The 19,305-nt window shown below is 35.5% G+C and overlaps 3 protein-coding genes across 7 annotated transcripts in view; 2 read left to right on the top strand and 1 right to left on the bottom strand.

The window, feature by feature from the left end:
* LOC115243383 overlaps positions 1–5,458 on the top strand; it is a 31,697-nt gene extending 26,239 nt beyond the window's left edge. The window contains exons 3-4 of the mRNA XM_029820330.1: positions 4,689–4,860; positions 5,169–5,458. Of these exons, the coding sequence (XP_029676190.1) occupies positions 4,689–4,860; positions 5,169–5,380 (384 nt within the window). The 3' untranslated portion in view covers positions 5,381–5,458. The remainder of the gene's footprint in view (positions 1–4,688; positions 4,861–5,168) is intronic.
* Positions 5,459–7,619: 2,161 nt separating this feature from the next.
* LOC115243385 (mediator of RNA polymerase II transcription subunit 22) lies at positions 7,620–9,460 on the bottom strand. 2 transcript variants are annotated; one of them, XM_029820331.1, is made up of 4 exons: positions 9,319–9,460; positions 9,150–9,249; positions 8,876–8,998; positions 7,620–8,104 (listed from the first exon to the last, which is right to left on the bottom strand). In XM_029820331.1, exons 3-4 carry the CDS (start codon positions 8,976–8,978, stop codon positions 7,785–7,787), a joined length of 423 nt encoding a protein of 140 aa, XP_029676191.1. In that variant the 5' UTR covers positions 8,979–8,998; positions 9,150–9,249; positions 9,319–9,460; the 3' UTR covers positions 7,620–7,784. The 2 variants fall into 2 exon arrangements, with proteins under 2 accessions (XP_029676191.1, XP_029676192.1); XM_029820332.1 differs by having other exon boundaries at positions 9,330–9,456.
* A 13-nt stretch (positions 9,461–9,473) lies between these two features.
* LOC115243382 (gamma-aminobutyric acid type B receptor subunit 1) lies at positions 9,474–18,237 on the top strand. 4 transcript variants are annotated; one of them, XR_003885223.1, is made up of 13 exons: positions 9,474–10,142; positions 10,279–10,385; positions 11,990–12,088; positions 12,218–12,352; positions 12,506–12,676; positions 12,901–13,399; positions 13,491–13,618; positions 13,704–13,996; positions 14,153–14,396; positions 14,740–14,947; positions 15,064–15,458; positions 15,540–15,874; positions 17,891–17,923. XR_003885223.1 is itself a non-coding variant. In XM_029820329.1 (13 exons), exons 1-13 carry the CDS (start codon positions 10,073–10,075, stop codon positions 17,932–17,934), a joined length of 2,586 nt encoding a protein of 861 aa, XP_029676189.1. In that variant the 5' UTR covers positions 9,475–10,072; the 3' UTR covers positions 17,935–18,237. The 4 variants fall into 4 exon arrangements, 2 of the variants coding, with proteins under 2 accessions (XP_029676188.1, XP_029676189.1); XM_029820329.1 differs by having other exon boundaries at positions 9,475–10,142; positions 14,704–14,947; positions 15,540–15,696; positions 17,891–18,237; XR_003885222.1 differs by having other exon boundaries at positions 10,073–10,142; positions 14,704–14,947.
* The last annotated feature ends 1,068 nt before the right edge of the window (positions 18,238–19,305 follow it).

Raw genomic sequence — 19,305 nt, forward strand, 5'->3', positions numbered from 1 at the left:
TTAATAAAAAAAATATTTAATAAATTAAATTATGTTGTAAAGCCACGAGACTTTACAACATAATTCAATCTATTACATATTTTTTATTTCTGAAATATACATATATATGATTTATTTATACAAATCAATGAGATAAAAAATCGATTGATTTATTGACGAGACGAATGGAAGACCTACTGTTTCAAGATAAATGTTCAAGATAAGAAAAGATATTAAAATCAGATGATAAAAAGTGAAAAACAAAGTACTTTATCGATACACATTTATTTTAATAGATGACTCACCTTAGCATTTCTCGAAACTGCTTAACCCGCTAGATCGAGCAATCGCACGGTACTATGTTGCAGTTTAATTGCATCAAAAGTGCGTGCACGATGTGCGTAAGGGATACGTATTCCGGTATCTTATTAGGACATAACGGATGCGCGTTTGCGTCCAGTTTTTATCGTGTAGCGTGACCTTTATACGCGCGTTCATTTAGTACTGTCATGGAAAAGCCCATGAGAGATATGAGCGAGTTTGAGCACGTGGACCCTACCAGGATACACGCCGCGAGATTATAAATTCCCTGGTGCTTTTACGTTATCTCTTGCAGCAGCCTTCGTATTTCAGGAAGAAGGATATATATCGCATAGCTGTTGCAAGAGCTGTATCCTTCTGTTTTAAAGGTCATCCTGATATTTTCCTTGCATAGCATTCACGTTCGGATCCTACATAGTTCTATCCATATCGTATTTAATTTGCATCGCTCACGGAATGTATATAAAAATATTATAATTATATTATTCCTTATATATTTTATTTATCGGCAATCACGTATTATATCATTTGGTCGTAAGCAAATAATTCTTTTGTAATTTCTGCATATTATAGATTGATCAATAGATTAATAGCAATATTCTCCGCTGACTTATTAATCTTTTTGTTGTCACGTAAATTTCGAAAAAATTTCTTTTTTTATCTATTCTCTTTTTCTAACTAGAAAACTTCTTGTATTTGATAGTTCGTGTTAATAAAGCGATAAAGTACAAAATAATGCCGTAAGAAACGAGGTCTTACATCAAAAATCGCAAGAAAAAGATGAGAAATTGTCTTTAAAATTTCGCGTGTAAGCGAAAGGATAAAATATGGTCACTTTATGCTAACGAAAGTATATCCCTCCATCGATCGGTAACAGACCATGGCATTCTTTGTAAAAAAAAAAAATCAATATCACGACGACCAATGGATGCACGCCTTTGCGCGATGGTTTGCGTGCATCTTCCGGAACAGTTTGGGGTGCCGGTTTCACGCATGTTTACTCACACTTGTTCTGCTAACACGTCGATTGGGGGATAGAACCTTTTATTTTCATATTCGCTCCTAATCGATCACCACGTATATCGACAAAGCTACTCCCTAATCTCGCTAATGCGGAGAAGAAAGTCTCTCGCGACGTCTTTGTTTTAATATTCTCGGGCATCTTTTCATTAATGCATTTTTGATCGCGAATTAAGAGAGAAAACGGGCTGTAATGAAGCCCCGTGGGCTTTCATTATGTCTCGGTGCTGTTAGAAAATTATGACACTTTTTATGGCAATATTGTCGATAGAGAAAGTATACAAAGTATACCGAAACAATGATTTTTGTCATTATTCATTAGGTTTTCTGCGAAATAATAGCACAACCAGTGATAATATTTTTTCACAAAAACGTATACATTATTACACAAAAAATTTTAATAAAGATATAATTTAAAAGGATTATTGTTTTTACTAGAATTAATCATTATTTATGCGGTTCCGTTTTGAATACTTACTTTTATTAGTAACATTTAATTAATATATATATTAGAGAAACTTTTCCTCTTTCTTTTTATAAAGTTAACAACATTTGAAAATTAAAATATGTATTTAAAATTTATATATATTTTTTATATTTACTCTCCAAGACTGTCCCCCTTTTTTGATATTCTTTTTTATTATTTTAATCATCTTTATATAATGAATTATCTAACAAAACGCGCGCGCGCGTTATGATATCCATCGTTACTCTTTATTAACTTATCGCGCAATAACTGATATGAAAATCTACTTCTGTCTTTAATTTAAAATATCGAGATAATTAGCTTCAAGAATTTTATTCTAATGAATTAGAATCATTTGTGGAAACGTAAAATAACGAATTATATAATTATAAAGTATACAATAATAAAACATGTAATCGCAAAGTATGCAACAGTGACTCGCGTAACTGCAATGTATTGAAATCTCCAACATTTGATTTCATCTTAAAATCGAAAGCGACAATTAATTAATTAAAATATCTTATCGGTTAGATTAGGCAGTGACATATACATTGAAAATACGAGTGTATTTTTGTTATATCTTGTATATACATAAATTTTGATTATCGTAGATATTAATTGAACCTTTCACTTTTGTTATCAATTTTATCAAATGTAAATGGGATGATTAATTATTATCTTGAAACTTTTCGATACATCAATATAATCGATGAAAATCTCAAGGTAAATCGAAAAGATAATAAAACATCGCATTTAAATTCGCTCGTTGAAGATGACTATGGAAAGTCTCTCTCACTCAAAAAAGTGGTATTGCAACTACAGCAAAAATTTTCTGGGTGCGCAAAATTAACTGAGGTACATAAATGATTAGCAAATACTGTGATATCGCATATGTTTCGCATTTAATCAATCTAAGTGACAGAGACAGAATTTATATCTGAACTGTTTGTGAAATTTAGAAAGAATGTTTTTCTGTGGGGCGCCTATCCATGTTAAGGCCAATCATACTTGTTATAAAGTTTGGCTGTGGTAGACAGAAAAAATTAGCGGCAAGAAACAAATGAATATATAATCCTCACGTCTAACATATTTGTATAACGCGCTCAATCTATCTAGCTCTTTTAAACAATTTTTCTCAATTTTTCGATGCTGCAGTTATAATTGGCAGTTATATTTCTCACAAAGATCGTTCTGTAGTATCGAAACTCATATTTATCCAATGCAGTGATTAACATTTGGCAATGGGACCTAAATTTTCTAGAAGATATTATTAGAATATTGCTGCTATAAATTCTATATGTAACAGACAATATTCTAACAGATACAAAAAATAGCGATAAATTTTTGTTGTGACACCTAGAAATCTACCTATATCAGCAAGACATTTTTTTGAGTGTCTCATTCTTTAAGTTTTGCTCTTAATGCCACTTAATCAGCTAGCTGGAACGATCCACGATTGTCGCCTTCACTCGCTCAGTGAGAAAATGCTAATTGCAATTTGCGATGAGTGCGAGAAGAAGTCCCTCCGGAAAAGTGGGGCGCCGCTTTAGAAAGCGCGTTTTTTACGCGGCTCAAAGTAACTTTTCGCTGTTAGGTATCGTGTTCATTTATTTTGGGATCTCTCTTATTGACGACTCGCGAGAGAAGACGACAATGATGATTTAATCGGCAGATCGGGTCACGAGCGCGCGTTGAGGATTCATGATCGCGTTCCTCTAAGAAATGTACTGCTAGACGTTCGAGATTAATCCTGCCGATTTGATTTTTGTCTAAGAATGATCTCACGACGCCTTGGGAAGAGAGAACGGTGTATACATATAATTATACGAAGCGAGCAGTTAACCCCTAGTTGAAATAATCGCCGGTACTGTTATTGCTAGACTAATGTAGTCGTGAAGGTTCGCGAATTGATGTACATAAAACTCCGCTTTACGTCAAATTGTGTTTGAAATTTATTCGATTTATAATATACACATACAAGACCATCACACAATGCTGTATAATTTTTTCCTCTACTTGACTTAAAAACAAGAGTATATTAGAATTGTATAAAAACACAAGAATATATAGAGAATTGTATTTAAATACAGAAAGTTATAAAATACATCATCTTTTATTTATAAATAGAAAATAAAAAAGTAAATAATATTATTTTCGGATGATTTATACTTTTAATGGAAATATGTAAATTGCATATATTCGTCACATAAAAATAAAAGAGAGAGGGAGAGATAGTTCTAAGCTTTCTATAAATATTATTTATTGCAGAAGAAGAAGAACAAAATTTTTGAAGATGAAAGTACTTAATCAAATCACTGCGAAAAGCAACTTTTCCTACAATTCTTGTCGCTTATTAAAACGTCTATTAAAACGACTGGCGTTTAATCAACAACGTATAAAAAAAGCGCTTTCTCCAGTGATAATTCGCGTATATATAAGGAACGAAGATGATGACGACGACGACGACGGGTGGTCGTCTCCGCTCACCGCTCGCTATCAAAAAAGCAGCGAGTGTGACCGGTTACTGTTATACAGAGGCTACATTACATGCGCTTGCCGTTGTTTGTTCTCCTCGCATCTCATTTGTATCGTGCCACAGCAGCAACGCTTATTACTCGAGGCGCCTTGCAAAATTTTTCCGCAGATAACTGTTCCGCTAAAGGCGTAAAGACGAGCCATTGCTGTAAATCAAGCCACTGGCTACATAACATGTGTTTACATATTTGCGAATATACTCTTGAGGTATACTTGCTCGGAACAATTTTTCACGCCACACGTCGCTGTAGAATTAATTTATCATTGTGATCATTATAATATTTGTGTGCGAATTATTTCATGTGTATGCGGCTACTCGCGTCGTTCATTAACGGCTCGGATCTTAATTGACTCGTTGTAATTTCAGCATCGAATACAGTTCGACGACACCGCGACTCGTACTTTCGAGTATCCCAGTGAAGCATCGATCCTCGAAGGCGAGACCAGTAGTGTGGATGGCGAAACTTCCGGTTCCATCGAGCAACAGTCTACGCCGGGCAACAACAAAATTTCCTCGACACCCAGCTCGACGACGACAAGTATGCCGTCCCTTCTCGGTAAAATCAAACTTGAGTCTCGTTAAACTTGGCAAGATACTTTTGCAATTATTCCAATGCGTAAATGTAGTACTGTAATAATTAACGGTAAAAAAACAAGCTAAAAAGATATAATTGCAGATTATTATATCTGTATCATCAATATTCCAGAAATATGCTATCTTTTCTTTTACATATATGTATTCAGATATTTTACACACATATACAATGATTTTTTTTTATATAATTCGATAGATAGAAAAGATAGAAACAGAGGATAGATAATATATTTATTACTTAATTGTTTGTAGGTGGTGGTGGATTAGCCAGTTACACACCCAGCAAGGTGGATCTGACGTCAGAAGGTTTTGAGCTGGGTATCAGTAGAGCCGTACCGATGATAGTTTCCGCGCCAACAGCAGCAACCGGGCAATCTGAAAATGCGAGCGACGTGGAATACTTGAGACCAGCTCAAGATGCAGGCGCATGGGGTTCAGAAACGACTGGGGATCTTCTTTATTGATGAGACAAAAGGAAGAAATGCAAACTACAAGCTTTAATAGCTACACCATTAACAGCTCAACGTGTCCCTCCGCAGCAATAGAATGAAAGAAACGAAAATGAAACTTATAAGACTTAAGAAGTATTTCCTTTTTTTTCTAGCGTCGACGAAAAATCGCGAAAAATCATAAATGCAAACATCAATGTTATATCGAAGTTTAATAAAAAGATATATGACAAATGCTCACACAACTATATAAAGCAAATTTTTCGTAGAAAACGAGTTAGACGTCGCGTTCGTGATCGGATGAACATACTGGACCACAAATGAGTTATCGTCAAATAATTAAGCTAGATGAACTTTTTTTTTCTCCGATTACGAAGAAAATCAAAAATGCGATCTCCGTTCATGAACGCTTCGAAAAGATATTGAAAAAGCCGAGGTTATTTAGATTAAGTAAAAACTAACAGTATCATTCCAAGTATATGCATTTACTTTGTATCATTACGCTATATCAAATGAATGGATTTTTCCTAAACAATGAATCATCGAAACTGCCAAGAAACATTAGGGCTGTCTCTTTTGAATAACACTCGAAAGAAAATGCTCAGTGATACTGATACTTTGTTGCATAGAGGAAAAAAATAAGAAAGAAAGCATATTATCTTTCTGGCATACTATATATGATAGAAAAGAAATCAACGGAAAAATCGAAAGTTTTGTAACCTTTTTGAGATTACTTTAATGTTAAGCTGTGAATGTTCAAGCTGCCAGTAAAAGGCCAGAGTTTTATGCGAAAGTTTTTGTAGAAAAAGAGGTAAACGATTGAATGTGTTAGAGATTCAATGAGAGGGAAAAGAAGTTCGAGAGAAACATTTCGAGTTTAGGTTTGTAACATTTTTGCCAAAGTAGAACGTAAGTCTACTTAGTATATTTAATAATATATATGTATAATAAGTGTTTCACAGAGTTCGGCAAAACTGTAAGAATTGTAAATTTTAAAACATCGTCATTTGTACCGAATATATCGCAAATCATACTGTAAGTATGCCTTGCAAGTAAGATAAGCCATTACAACATATGTGTTTTTCATATTTTGAGGTTGCATTTATTTTTCAAGTATATATAATACATGAAACTAGTAGCTTTCTCCAGCATAGGAAGCATATAAGAGAGAAAACGACAGTTTAATATTAATTGTTAATTTTAAGCGATTGAATTTTGTATATATTAAATTGTTATGCGGGTCTTAAAGAGCCATCTGAGATAAGTCACGAAAAATTCGAGATAAAAGAAAAATTACATTGCTTTAAGATCAGCTTTCTTGTATTATCTTTGTTTTTGTATTAATTTCTTTCTATTATCTGTTGTATCGTCTCAGATGCGTTACCACAAATATTCGAAAATTGTTTTGAATCATATAGGTGTTAAATTTTCGTGTAATTATTTAATAATGTATGATTGTAGCAATATATGTAATTAATATGATTATAATTTTATCACTTGGACAGTGAACTAATTGAAGCAAAAAAAGTCCATAAGAAAATAATTTATTACGAAGATGTATTAAGTATTACGAAGTTATATGAAGTAAAACTGCTGCCGCGTTTTGTTAAAATTCCAATTATATTTACTCTTTAGATGTACCAATTTATCAAATTCTTTGCAATGTATTACATTGTTTAAAAGACCTGTTCTTGTGTCACAGCGTTGTATCTTACATTGTGATATTTTTGTTAATTTTTCTTAGTATAAAATATATATGATTCCCATTTTTTTGTCAGACAGCAATGTGCAAGTCGTCAATATTCTTTGTATATCTCATTGTTATATGAGAACATTGCAAGGAGGGAATAAAAAGATTACATTTGCGCAACATTCCAAATTCAAATCATATATGTATAAGTATTTTTCTTTTTCAAATTTGTCAATTTTGTTTAACAGTTTTGTAAATTACCATTGTACAGTATCACAAGATACCATGTTTCGAGTAAACGATAATAAGCAGAAACAATTGTGAGGTAACTATTAATAATTGAGAGAAGTTTAGATATGTATATATATATATCTCTATCTCTCTCCTCTATATATATATATATATTACTACCTTTTTAAATATACTTATCATGTAAAAGTATCGTGTGATGTACTGTCTGTGTGTTACTAAATATCAAAGTAATAAAAGAGACAATTACTCCTTACTCAGGACTTGTCTACAACTCTCCGCAAGATTAAAAGGATGCGTAAAGAGGACATGTTATAGAAAATTAATTTTATTTATTTAAATATGCAATATGCACATGTATGTTTAAAAAAGAGTTAAGATATTAATGATTTCATTTGTACAAGTTGATAAACCACTTTAACGAATCGTGATTCAAATTATAACACAGTCTCATATATATTACAAAATTCTAAACTAATGTTATTTATATATCGAAGTATAATATTCCTCTTCCAAATCATACAAATCCGCAGCCATGTCGTCCCTCAGAGATGCCAATTTTTGATCACATTCCACTTGTTTAGTCCTAAATAACTTGCCATTTTGTATTATGGCGTCGTTTACAGAGGGGAAATCATTCAGGATTAAATACTGCTTTATATCGGAGACTAGTTTCATTAACGATTCGCCAGCGCGCACAATATTGGCCGCTCTGACATGCATCTCGTATGTGTCTTGTTCGCATTGTGTCATCCGAGATAGTTGTGAGTCATTTTCTCCTTTCGCGAGTTTAATTATTTCTGGAAATAAAACAAAAACGGATTAAAATTATGAAGACAAAAACAGTATAATTGTTAGAGATTCAATATTATGTTACATAAATCCTTCTCTCTTTCCAAATTCCAAAACAATTTTATTAATAGACTTCTTAAGTAAAAGTCATGTTTATTATACATGATTATTGAATTATACTAAACACTATGATATGAACTTAATATTGCAAGAAAATTATATACATATTTTATCATATTTATTAAGAAATTTTGTAACTTTTATAGTACAGTTTACAGTAATAAGAATAATTACTTCACTTTATTTATTATATATATATTTATATGTATTTCTCAAGTGTTCATTCATTGTTTAATATAGATTGAACATTTTTGTCTCAAATCACTCAACATTTCAAAACCTTCAACTTGTTTATCATTATGTCACATCCACTGATCGAGAATAATCAAAATTAATTATCAAAATTCAAATTTTGAATTTAAATAAAAAACTCCTAAATTTTTTTAACTTTTAACTAAAGATCACAATCAAAATTATCAAAGTACGATAATTATAGAAAATGAAAACAATAAGAACAAAGTCGGAGGATGAACATATATAATATTTTTATCATTTTTGCAGGACGATTTTGATCTATAAAACTATATCCGTATATTGTGAAACGCGCTGTAAATTAGATTAAAATTAAATCAAGAAACATATGATTTAAATAAAAATTCAGATTATATTAAAACATGAGAAATGCAGGTTAGGATATTTGTGAATATAGGTTAAAGTACCTTCGAAGTTTTCTAGCATCGACTTCACATCGTCCTTCAACCTTGTCATGTACGATTTCAATAAAGCTTCTTTACTTTGTGGAAGCGCACGTTGCGTGGCCATTTCTCTCGCAAGAGCGATAACTAAAATACGTATAGAATATTATTTGTATCACGCCGCGACGTTTTATACACGGACGCGTCGGCCATTTTGAGAGAATCAGCTGATGAATTTTATATCGCTTGCGCAAATCTGACGTAGGTATTCACAATACTTTGACGTCTCATTTCTTACCCTTCGTCAGAGCCTTCGTCAATCAATCACGTTTCTTTCTGTAGGGGTAAAGAAACCTTGACTGTCCAGATATATCCCACATATTTTCCGAGCACGTGATCTGGAAAAGAAGAATCTTTCAAAAAATATTAATAAAAAAGTAAGAAAGAAATTTTATTTGTATCCGTACTCGAATTTTACCCGCGTCATATTGATTTTCGCGCGAAAGCGAGCGCCGTTTATTTCGCGAAGTCGTCATCTCCCCCTCTCCCGCCCTCTATCCAGCCCCACTCGCGAGGCCGTCCAGGGTTGGCAATCAATATGAATACGCCCGCGAAGCGCGCCCGTCGCTGAATTGTTCACTCGCACGCGAGAATCCCGGCCACGCGAGAGTCGCGCGGGAAGCGTATCCGTTGCGCGAAATCGCGAGCGTCATCTCCGCTTTCCGCAGCCACGGAGGATCGAATCGGGGTCGGTACTCCCCCTCCCCCCTCCACCCTCTTCTCCAATATATTTCCCAAAAGGGTGGCCGATCCCGTTGTACGCGAAACTCGCGCGACGTAACGCGAACGGGGGTGGTCACGCTGAGCGTGACAGTTTCTAATTCCTCCTCGGCGGTTTCCGACCTTGGGCGAAGAATCGCAAGCAGGGAGAGAGAGCATCGCGAAAGAACCGTATCGCGTTGGCAACGTGGAGGTCCTTTTGAATCGGTCGAGGAATTCAAGAAAGAGAACGACATCGGAAGCTTGACTTTCAAGACCGAGGAGGAGGTGTGTCGAGAAGTAGGATAAGGACGGAGAAGAGTGTGACGTTCGCACGAAGACAGATTCGCGAAGGTCGAACGCGCACGTAACGCAGGATCGCGAAGTCAAAGAGAGAGAGAATAAGAAAGAGAGAGAGAGAGAGAGTTCGATTAGTCGGACGACGAGGTCAATCGGAGAACGATGGCAGTGAGCGCTTTCTCGACGGCATTGCCTACCACCGATTTTGCCACTACGTGTCCCACTACACCCGGTATGTCGTAGGAGAAAAAGAAAGAGAGAGAGAGAGAGGAACGTACGGTTTTAGCGAGACGCTGCTGGCGGAATGGCGAGCGGTTTTCTTCGGCAATGCACGATGTTGTTGGGCTTAATTGTAATTTTAATGGCAGCGCTCTGGACCGAGGCGTCGCTTCCGCCCGAAGACGAGGATGAGAACGTCCTGCACATTGGCGGTATCTTCCCCATCGGCGGTGAGGGCGGCTGGCAAGGCGGCCAGGTGAGAATGATTAATTCTTCTTTCATCTCGGAGTCGCGAAAACTAAGAATATTACGTGGAAGTGACGTAACGTTGATCGAACTTGATCACGGTTGTCTTGAAATATTTTTTAACACCCTTTACAAAGTTTTAGGTGAAAAAGAGGAAATGTAAAGATATATTACAATTTTTGAAATGTTTTTTTTTTAATGAAATTTTAATCGGAAGTTGAATAATACTCTGTTGAAATAGAAACAAAATATTAATTTTGTTTCTATTTCAACAGAGTATTATTCAACTTTCGATAAAAATTTCATAAAAAAATATATTTAACAAATAATAAAAAGATATATTTAATACTACATCAATCACACAATGTGTGTATGTGATAACATCAATAATTGGCGGTGAAATTAATAATTCTATTGTTCCGGAATTTTACGCTCGCACAAACTTATCTCTTTTGCTATCATTTCACAGTAATATCATTAGATTTGTTAAAAATTATAACGTGTTCTATTGTTCAGACTTCCGTAAATGCAAAGAAGAATGATTATTACGTCATTGTATCTTGTAATTGTCCGTATTTCCGCTTATCTTCTATCTTTTACTTCTCTCGAATTGTTCGATATCCTGTGACATTGGTAACACGAATAAATTCTCGTCAAACTTTGCAAACTGCTTCGAAACTCTGGGATCAGATTCTAAAGTTCATGTAATGACATAAACAAGTTTATCAGTAGACTAATTTTTCTTTACGTTGAATCCCAAAGTCCAACATGCAAAGTGTTTTTAAAATATCAAAAATTTTTATAGAGAATGAAAAGCGAAATTTCTTTAGTAAATTTAGCAATGCGCGTGCATATTTTTTTTCTGAAATATTATTATTTGAGAACTGCAGTAACGTGCCGAGAAAATTCTATAAAACATTAGCAATACTTAAATAAACAAACATATTTTTAAAAGATTGGAAATGTCTACTTTACAGCATTATATTCTGAATTCTTCCACGATAATCAGTTTGTATTTATATTTAATTCTTGCTTTATATTTAAACATTAAAAATACAATGTAATTTATAATAATAACTAATTTTTTATATTATTTATGCATCGTTATATATAATAGATAATATAAAATAAAAAAATCATAGTAAATTTTTTTCCATAAATGCGATAAAAAAATTATACGCGACGTAATAAATCATTGACGGCTCAAAAGATCGGAGAGGTTTATCTATTTTTGATAGCATTTTATGGTTGTATATAATTTCTATAATGCATTTTTTTCTACAAGCATATACGAAGAAATTTAATAAACTATGACGCCATCATTTATTCAGACATAATATGCTTAAAAGTATTGTATATTTCCAATTTTACAAATAGTTTTTTGATTGTTTATGTTATTGTAATAAAATCTAACATTTCTTTCGTATAACTGTTATAAATATTCATTCTCTAATTGTGTCTTTCAAAGTGAAGAAATAGCATTTCTTGTGGAACTTTTAGCCCGTAAATGATGTATATTTATTGAACGGCACCGCTTCTGACTCTGCATGCAAACTTAAACTCATTAAATTAGGGGGTTAATCAAGCTGAATTGCATTATCATTTATTCAACAGGCTTGCATGCCAGCTGCGCACCTGGCCTTAGAAGACGTTAATCGCGAAAAGAACTTGTTACGCGGATATAGACTGCACCTTCATTCCAACGATAGCGAGGTAAATTCACGAAGATGTATTTAATGGCATTATAATGGCGGATTATGCCCCCCCCCCCCGACCTCTTCTTTTTTTGCGCCGGTTGGCGCGATGAAATTACCTTTGTAATTTATTGCATTTCGCTTCCAGTGCGAACCCGGTCTTGGCGCATCCGTGATGTACAACTTACTGTACTTTCCACCCTATAAATTAATGCTGTTAGCCGGTTGCAGCACGGTCTGTACTACGGTCGCTGAGGCAGCCAAGATGTGGAATTTAGTAGTGGTGAGTGTCTTCGTTCACAGACTTATTTTTCGGAGAAAAGCGAGAGACGAATCGGATTTTTTCTTCTTTTTTTTTTTTTCATCGCAAATTAAATTCGGCACGCAAATACAAATGGAAATGCGCGAGAAACACGGCTGAAACACATTTTCTTAGCTTTGTTACGGTGCGTCGTCGCCAGCGTTGTCCGACCGAAATCGATTCCCGACCCTCTTCAGGACACATCCTTCCGCCACCGTACACAATCCCACGAGAATCAAATTGTTGCAAAAGTTTGGCTGGTCTCGAGTAGCGATATTACAGCAAGCCGAAGAAGTGTTCATATCGGTAAGAATATCACGTTAATGAAGCTTCGTTTGTCTTTAAATCCTTGTCTAGATATCTTTTACAAAAAATATACCCCATGTGCTTCTCAAAAATAAGTGAAATTTAAATCAAAGCTTTATAATAAAAAGCTGTATTTTTTATAATAAATGTTTTTATTATGTAAGTTTATTATTTTTTATAATAAATTTTTTATATGATGTGAATATGAATTTGACTCATCATAGACCGTCGAAGATCTAGAAGCTCGGTGTAAAGAAGCTGGGATAGAGATAGTCACCCGTCAGAGTTTCTTGTCAGATCCGACGGATGCGGTGAAGAATTTACGTCGTCAAGACGCGCGGATAGTAGTCGGATTGTTCTACGTGGTCGCCGCGAGGCGAGTACTATGCGAGCTCTATCATCAGAAGTTGTACGGCAAGACATACGTGTGGTTCTTTATTGGCTGGTACGAGGACGACTGGTTCGAGATCAATCTGGAGAAAGAGGGTATCACCTGCACGAGGGAGCAGATGCGTCAGGCAGCGGAGGGGCATCTGACCACCGAGGCGCTCATGTGGAATCAGAACAACGACACGACAATCAGTGGTATGACGGCCGAGGACTTCCGAAAGAGATTGAACAAACAGTTGAAGGATGAGGGTTACGATATAGACAACAATCGATATCCGGAAGGATACCAGGAGGCGCCCCTTGCCTATGACGCGGTCTGGTCCGTTGCATTAGGTGAGTTTCTCGAATTGTTAGCAAATCCAAGTGATCGCAATAATCGCTTTATTGTTTTTTCTCCTTTCTTCTCTTCCGTCTCTACCGTCAGCATTTAATAGAACCATGGAAAGACTAAACAAAATGGGAAAGAGCTTGAAGAACTTTACTTATGATAACAAAGAGATTGCCGATGAGATATACGCGGCGGTAAACTCGACCCAGTTTCTCGGTGTTTCCGTATGTAAAACTTGCTACAGCTTGAAAATTGCTTCGTTCGTTTGACAACAGCGCAATTTCTAAATTTGGATCTTCTTTTCTGCAGGGATACGTCGCTTTCAGCTCGCAGGGCGACAGAATCGCTCTGACGCAGATCGAGCAAGTGATCGACGGAAAGTACGTCAAGTTAGGATACTATGATACACAAAGCGACAATCTGACATGGCGAAACGTAGAGCGATGGATCGGCGGGAAGGTGCCGCAAGACAGAACGATAATAAGAACCGTTTTGAGAACGGTGTCACTGCCCTTATTCATAAGTATGGCGACCTTGTCGGCGCTCGGTATCGCGATAGCCATCGGATTGATCGTGTTTAACGTCTATAATAGACACCGGAGGTATACTATATTCTACTATGTTCTACTATATATATATGTGTATATATATGTATACTTCAACGCGTGTTTCGCATTCGTTAATACGTTATTCAACATATACTGCGGACCGACCCACACAGTCTACTACAATCGATAGATACAATGTCTACTTTCCAGAGTTATACATTCGTCTCATCCCACCGCCAACACGATAATGCTAATGGGAATAATAGGCTGCTTCTTGGCCGTGTTGTGCATAGGGATTGACGGTAGGTTCGTGACGCCTTGGCAGTTTTTGATAATTTGTCAAGCTAGAGCGTGGACGATGTCAATTGGCTTCACTCTTGCATTCGGCGCCATGTTTAGTAAAGTTTGGAGGGTCCATCGACTCTCTACAAAGGCTAAAGCTGATCAGGGAAAAGTAAGTTGTAAACTAGTCGCGAGTTACTACGTCAAGTCTCTTAATTGGCAAAGTGGTACGAGTAGAGCTTTACATCGCTTGTAGTATCGCGAGATATGTATCGCAATATATTCCAAAAACATTCTACATGCTTTTTAATATCCTTTTTCGCCAAATTCTTGCAATCGTACCGCTTTTGCTTCTCGTTTTCCTCATTAGTAACGAGACTGATTTCTAGTTTTTTCACGAAGATAGAACCATCCTGCATGGTTTGCTGTTCCCGCATCTGTATGTCCCGTATCTTTAACCTATTCTCGATTCCTTTTAGTCATTGACGGCTAAACAAAAAGTTTCGTCTATACAGAAGAAGATTGAGCCGTGGAAGCTGTACGTTATGCTGAGCGGATTGCTGTCAGTGGATATCATCCTCCTCGTCACTTGGCAGATGGTTGATCCGTTACATAGAAGAATCGAGACCTTTTTACTGGAGTTGCCTCCTTATGGAGACGAGGATGCAATGATCAAGCCTGAATTGGAACACTGCGAGAGCGAGCACAATAGTTTGTGGCTCGGTGAGTAAATACATTGTGATTTGCAAGAAGAAATATGTGTCGGGAAATAAATTATGCGCGCGAATTGATGTAATTCCATTACGATGTAAATACCAAGATTGAGAATATTTTTCCAGGCTTGATTTACGGCTACAAAGGCATTGTTTTAGCTTTCGGACTCTTTCTGTCTTACGAGACGAGAAGCATCAAAATCAAACTGATCAACGATTCTAGATACGTGGGCATGTCAATATATAATATCGTAGTTCTATGTCTCATAACGGTACCCGTGGTAATGGTCATCTCTAGTCAGCAGGACGCGAGTTACGCCTTCTCGGCGCTAGCTACTATCTTTTGTTGCTTCCTCAGCATGGCGCTCATCTTTGTGCCGAAGGTGATCGAGGTGATTAGGCATCCTAAAGACAAGTCTGAGTCAAGATATAATCCGGACGGCGCGGTGTCCAAGGAGGATGAAGAAAAGTATCAGAAACTACTCAACGAAAACGATGAGCTTCAAAAACTTATCGCCGCAGTAAGAATACGATACGATGTTGACGATCTTATCGATTATTATGCGTAATGTAAGTCGCGTATTCTTGTCTGTATATTTCAGAAGGAGGAAAAAATTCAAGCCATCAAGCAGAAGCTAGCCGAACGCGATGCCCTGAAGGGAACCGGCACAACGAGTCGTTGCAGGCAAGGTCAACCCAAACAATCCTTCATCGTTACCGACTATCCGACTGGCGAGGGAACATCGGACAGTGCTATCGGTGGGGGTATTTCCATTTGTACAAAATCCTCTCGCGCTTCCGCTTCTGATGTTGAGTTTTCAGAGACGTACTTATAATCTCTACGCAAATACGAGTAAAATCATGCCGTTGCCGGACATCTTTTCGCCTGACCGCGCGATACATTTGGGACCTAAAGTTCTTTTTACTCAATCTCTCGGTGATTATCGTTACGCTTCGCTTTTAAAGCTTTGTGATATTTCCAATTTATTATTTGTCGTAAGTATCGATGGGTACGTACTTTTGCGTTTCTTCATAATGCACTGACGGAACAAAGTCTTGTTGCGAATGACCAGAACGGTATATCGCAACTTGACAATGAAATATCGATTATATTTGCACAATGAAATAAAAAAAGAAAACGATGGAACAATAAAAGAGCACGTATCTTTTTTTACGCAATTTGCGCACAATAAATTGTATTGTGTTGTGTTATGTTTATTGATACGGTTACGCGCAATGAATAACAAAAAGTAATCTATTAATATAATAATGAAATTATAACGAGGGAAATGTTAATGTGATAAATGTTAGTTCTTCGGCTAATTGTTTAGAGAATTTTTTCAATAGATAATGCGACTCATATATTATGTCGCTTTTGTAAGAACGTACATTATTCTCTTTCGTAGTTTTAGTATATATCTTTAAATGTTAAATACGCAAATGTCATTATCAATTAATAGAGAACTAGTAACTCTTTCATCTAATAAACAAATTAGTAATTTTGCGCTAATATCTAAATAAGCGAGAAGTACACACAATCGGATAAAATCAGGCCTATATTATGTGAAAGGTGGCCCTATCTTTTTGATGACACACACAATGAATGTGTTCTTTTTTTCTATAGTTACATGTTATATTTATACATAGCCCATTTTCACCGTTTAAAAATTTAACTGTTTTGTAGAGACAGATATATCCAATATTGAATGTTTGTGAGAGAGTTTATCAAGTGCATTTTTCAGCACTGTGAGAAAGTATTCAACCAGATTCTTAGCGTAATACAATCTTATCCTATGGACCAAGTTATCCCTATTCCAAGTTATGGAATAACGTTTTCAGGGACAGAGATCTTGAGTATTTTATATATATCTTAACTTTTAACTTTTATCAAGAGAGAAAATATATGCTTGGGCGGAGAAAACATAATGAATGAAGCTTTCTAAACCGTTGAATTATTAGAAGTTACTTTGATATTTTTTTAAATTTAATAATATAAATATTTTAAATAGAATTATATACGAGATAAGAACGCGAAACGTTGTTTGTTTGAACGATAAATTCTTTGTATCTGAAGCAAAATCGTCACAAAAACACATACACACATTGTTTCTAAATGAAAATAGAAAAACTAAAGCTATATTCTTCTTACACCGGGTACGTTCTCTCGTGCAACTATTTTTCTCTTGTAGAAGTATTTAAAGTATTTCAAACAAGATAATAAAAAAAGAATATAAAGATATTTTAAAACGCACAATATATATAATTACGATATGCATGTGTTAATTGGAATAAAAACAGATTGATCATTAACCCGGTATAAATACTGCAGAAATTGTATCTACCTGGCTCTTAGGATGATGTTTATAATATGCTTATTATTTGTTGCAGAGCACATATATACACAAAGTACTTTAATGTTTACGTTAGGCCTAAAATAATCTTTATGATTATACGTGGCTCAATTATTGCAGTTAAATCTCGTTAGAAAAGTGTCGTGTTAATTGTATCAAATATCGTATCAAATTGTGAACCTCATGAAGCGCACTCCCAAATTTGAAAACACTATCTATCAAAACCCAATTTGTAATTCGGTCCCAATCTGATTAATACATTTGTACCATAAATACGAAATGTGTGTACTAACGAGATTTAAATGCCTACAAAGTTTATGCGTTTGTTTATAATTTGGGAGTCTTGATGAGGTAAAGTCGTATACATTATTGTTTAGTATATAGTAAGTTTGTCTCTCGGAATACGCGCTTGTTAATTTTTGATTAATTCTTTTACCGGAATGAGATTATTTCCGATCCTTAGAGATTAAAAAGATGTATACATGCGTATATACATTCCCGACTTCCAAATCATTTACGGACGGATCAACAATTATATCTATGAGAGAGTTTGCTTGAAAGAGAAAGAGAGAGATTTATGGTATTTGACTTTCTGTTTTTAGGCACGCAGCACGTCGCCGAAATGTATGAACTGCACCGACTATGATGCCAAAGCAATACACACACAAATGAGCGCTACGCTTGCGACAAAACTCTCTTCTAAAACTAGTATTAAACCTACGTGCACGGTCAATATGCGAATTATATATATATACATGAAAAATGAATCTCGGATAAAAAGAAACCGCCAAAAGCCAAGGATGCGCGAGATGTGATTTCGCGACGATGAAAAACGATTGTCACGTACCTAAAGTGTAAGTTAGTTTATAGCGCGTGTGGAATTGTTTTATATGTTTCGATACGGTATAAATACACGATTCGATTGCGCCTTAGAGAAAAAAAGTCGAGAAGAGGAAAGAGAAACAGTACTCCGTAAAACCTGTCGTCGCGTACACCCCGTAAATCTCGTATGTATATAGACGAAGTTTTTAATCGAGTGTAATTTCTCGTTTACTGTATCCACCCACGCGCCCTCCCTCTTTCTTCTGCCCTCCCTATACCTATGCAGTATTTTTTACTGTACTCATTTGATCAACTGCCGCGCAAACGGCGCTTTCAAATCTAGCATTATATATATATGTATACATATATATATATATATATATACATGTACGATAGTCCTATCGAACTGTTGACGAAAGTATCACATATATGTACGTTAGATATTATGGAGAGATATTTATTTTTAAGTTTTTGAATTATAAAAATTCGTTAAAAATATCGAAGGCTCTATCTATTATTGAACCCTGAGATTGTTTACGATTAAGAAAAACTCATGCAACGATGTAACGCCAACGTTCATATATACATATATATATATAAAAATATGATGTATAAAATGATGATGCGCTTCGCAGAATCCGCTCGCGGATTCCCCCCCGAGCAACTTGGCTTTCTCGCTCGACGAAACGATTTTCGCTCTATATATCGGTGGGGCCTCGCGAAGAGGTAGGTAGGTTAGAAGGCAGATGCATATATATATATATATATATATCTACGTTGTTTATAGAGCTGGGATTTTAATAAAGAAACTTGAAAAGAAGAGAGAAGTTAATATCAATATACACTTTGTGATGCATATACATTATATATTCGATTAAAGAGAATTAGCGCGCGTGAATATTAATAAAAGAGAAATGCATATATATAATTTAATATGCATATATTAGAGTGTATACATTGCGGATGTTATATATATTAAAATACATGATATAAATACCGAATCAAAAGTAAAGGATTATAGTAAAAAGAGTTGTTAAATAAATACGTGGTCCATTTTTTTGAACCGTCAGCCAGACATGCATTCGGAATTTGTAATGTCGCGCAGATCTTTTGCGCAGGCCTCTCTGAATCTCCCGCCCACGCTCGGTTGCGTTCGTAAAATGTACGCGACAAAGTTGAGTGTGGAATCGATTGA

This window comes from Formica exsecta, unplaced genomic scaffold, assembly GCF_003651465.1.
Source record: "Formica exsecta isolate Colony F162 unplaced genomic scaffold, ASM365146v1 scaffold72, whole genome shotgun sequence".
Lineage (NCBI taxonomy): Eukaryota > Metazoa > Arthropoda > Insecta > Hymenoptera > Formicidae > Formica > Formica exsecta.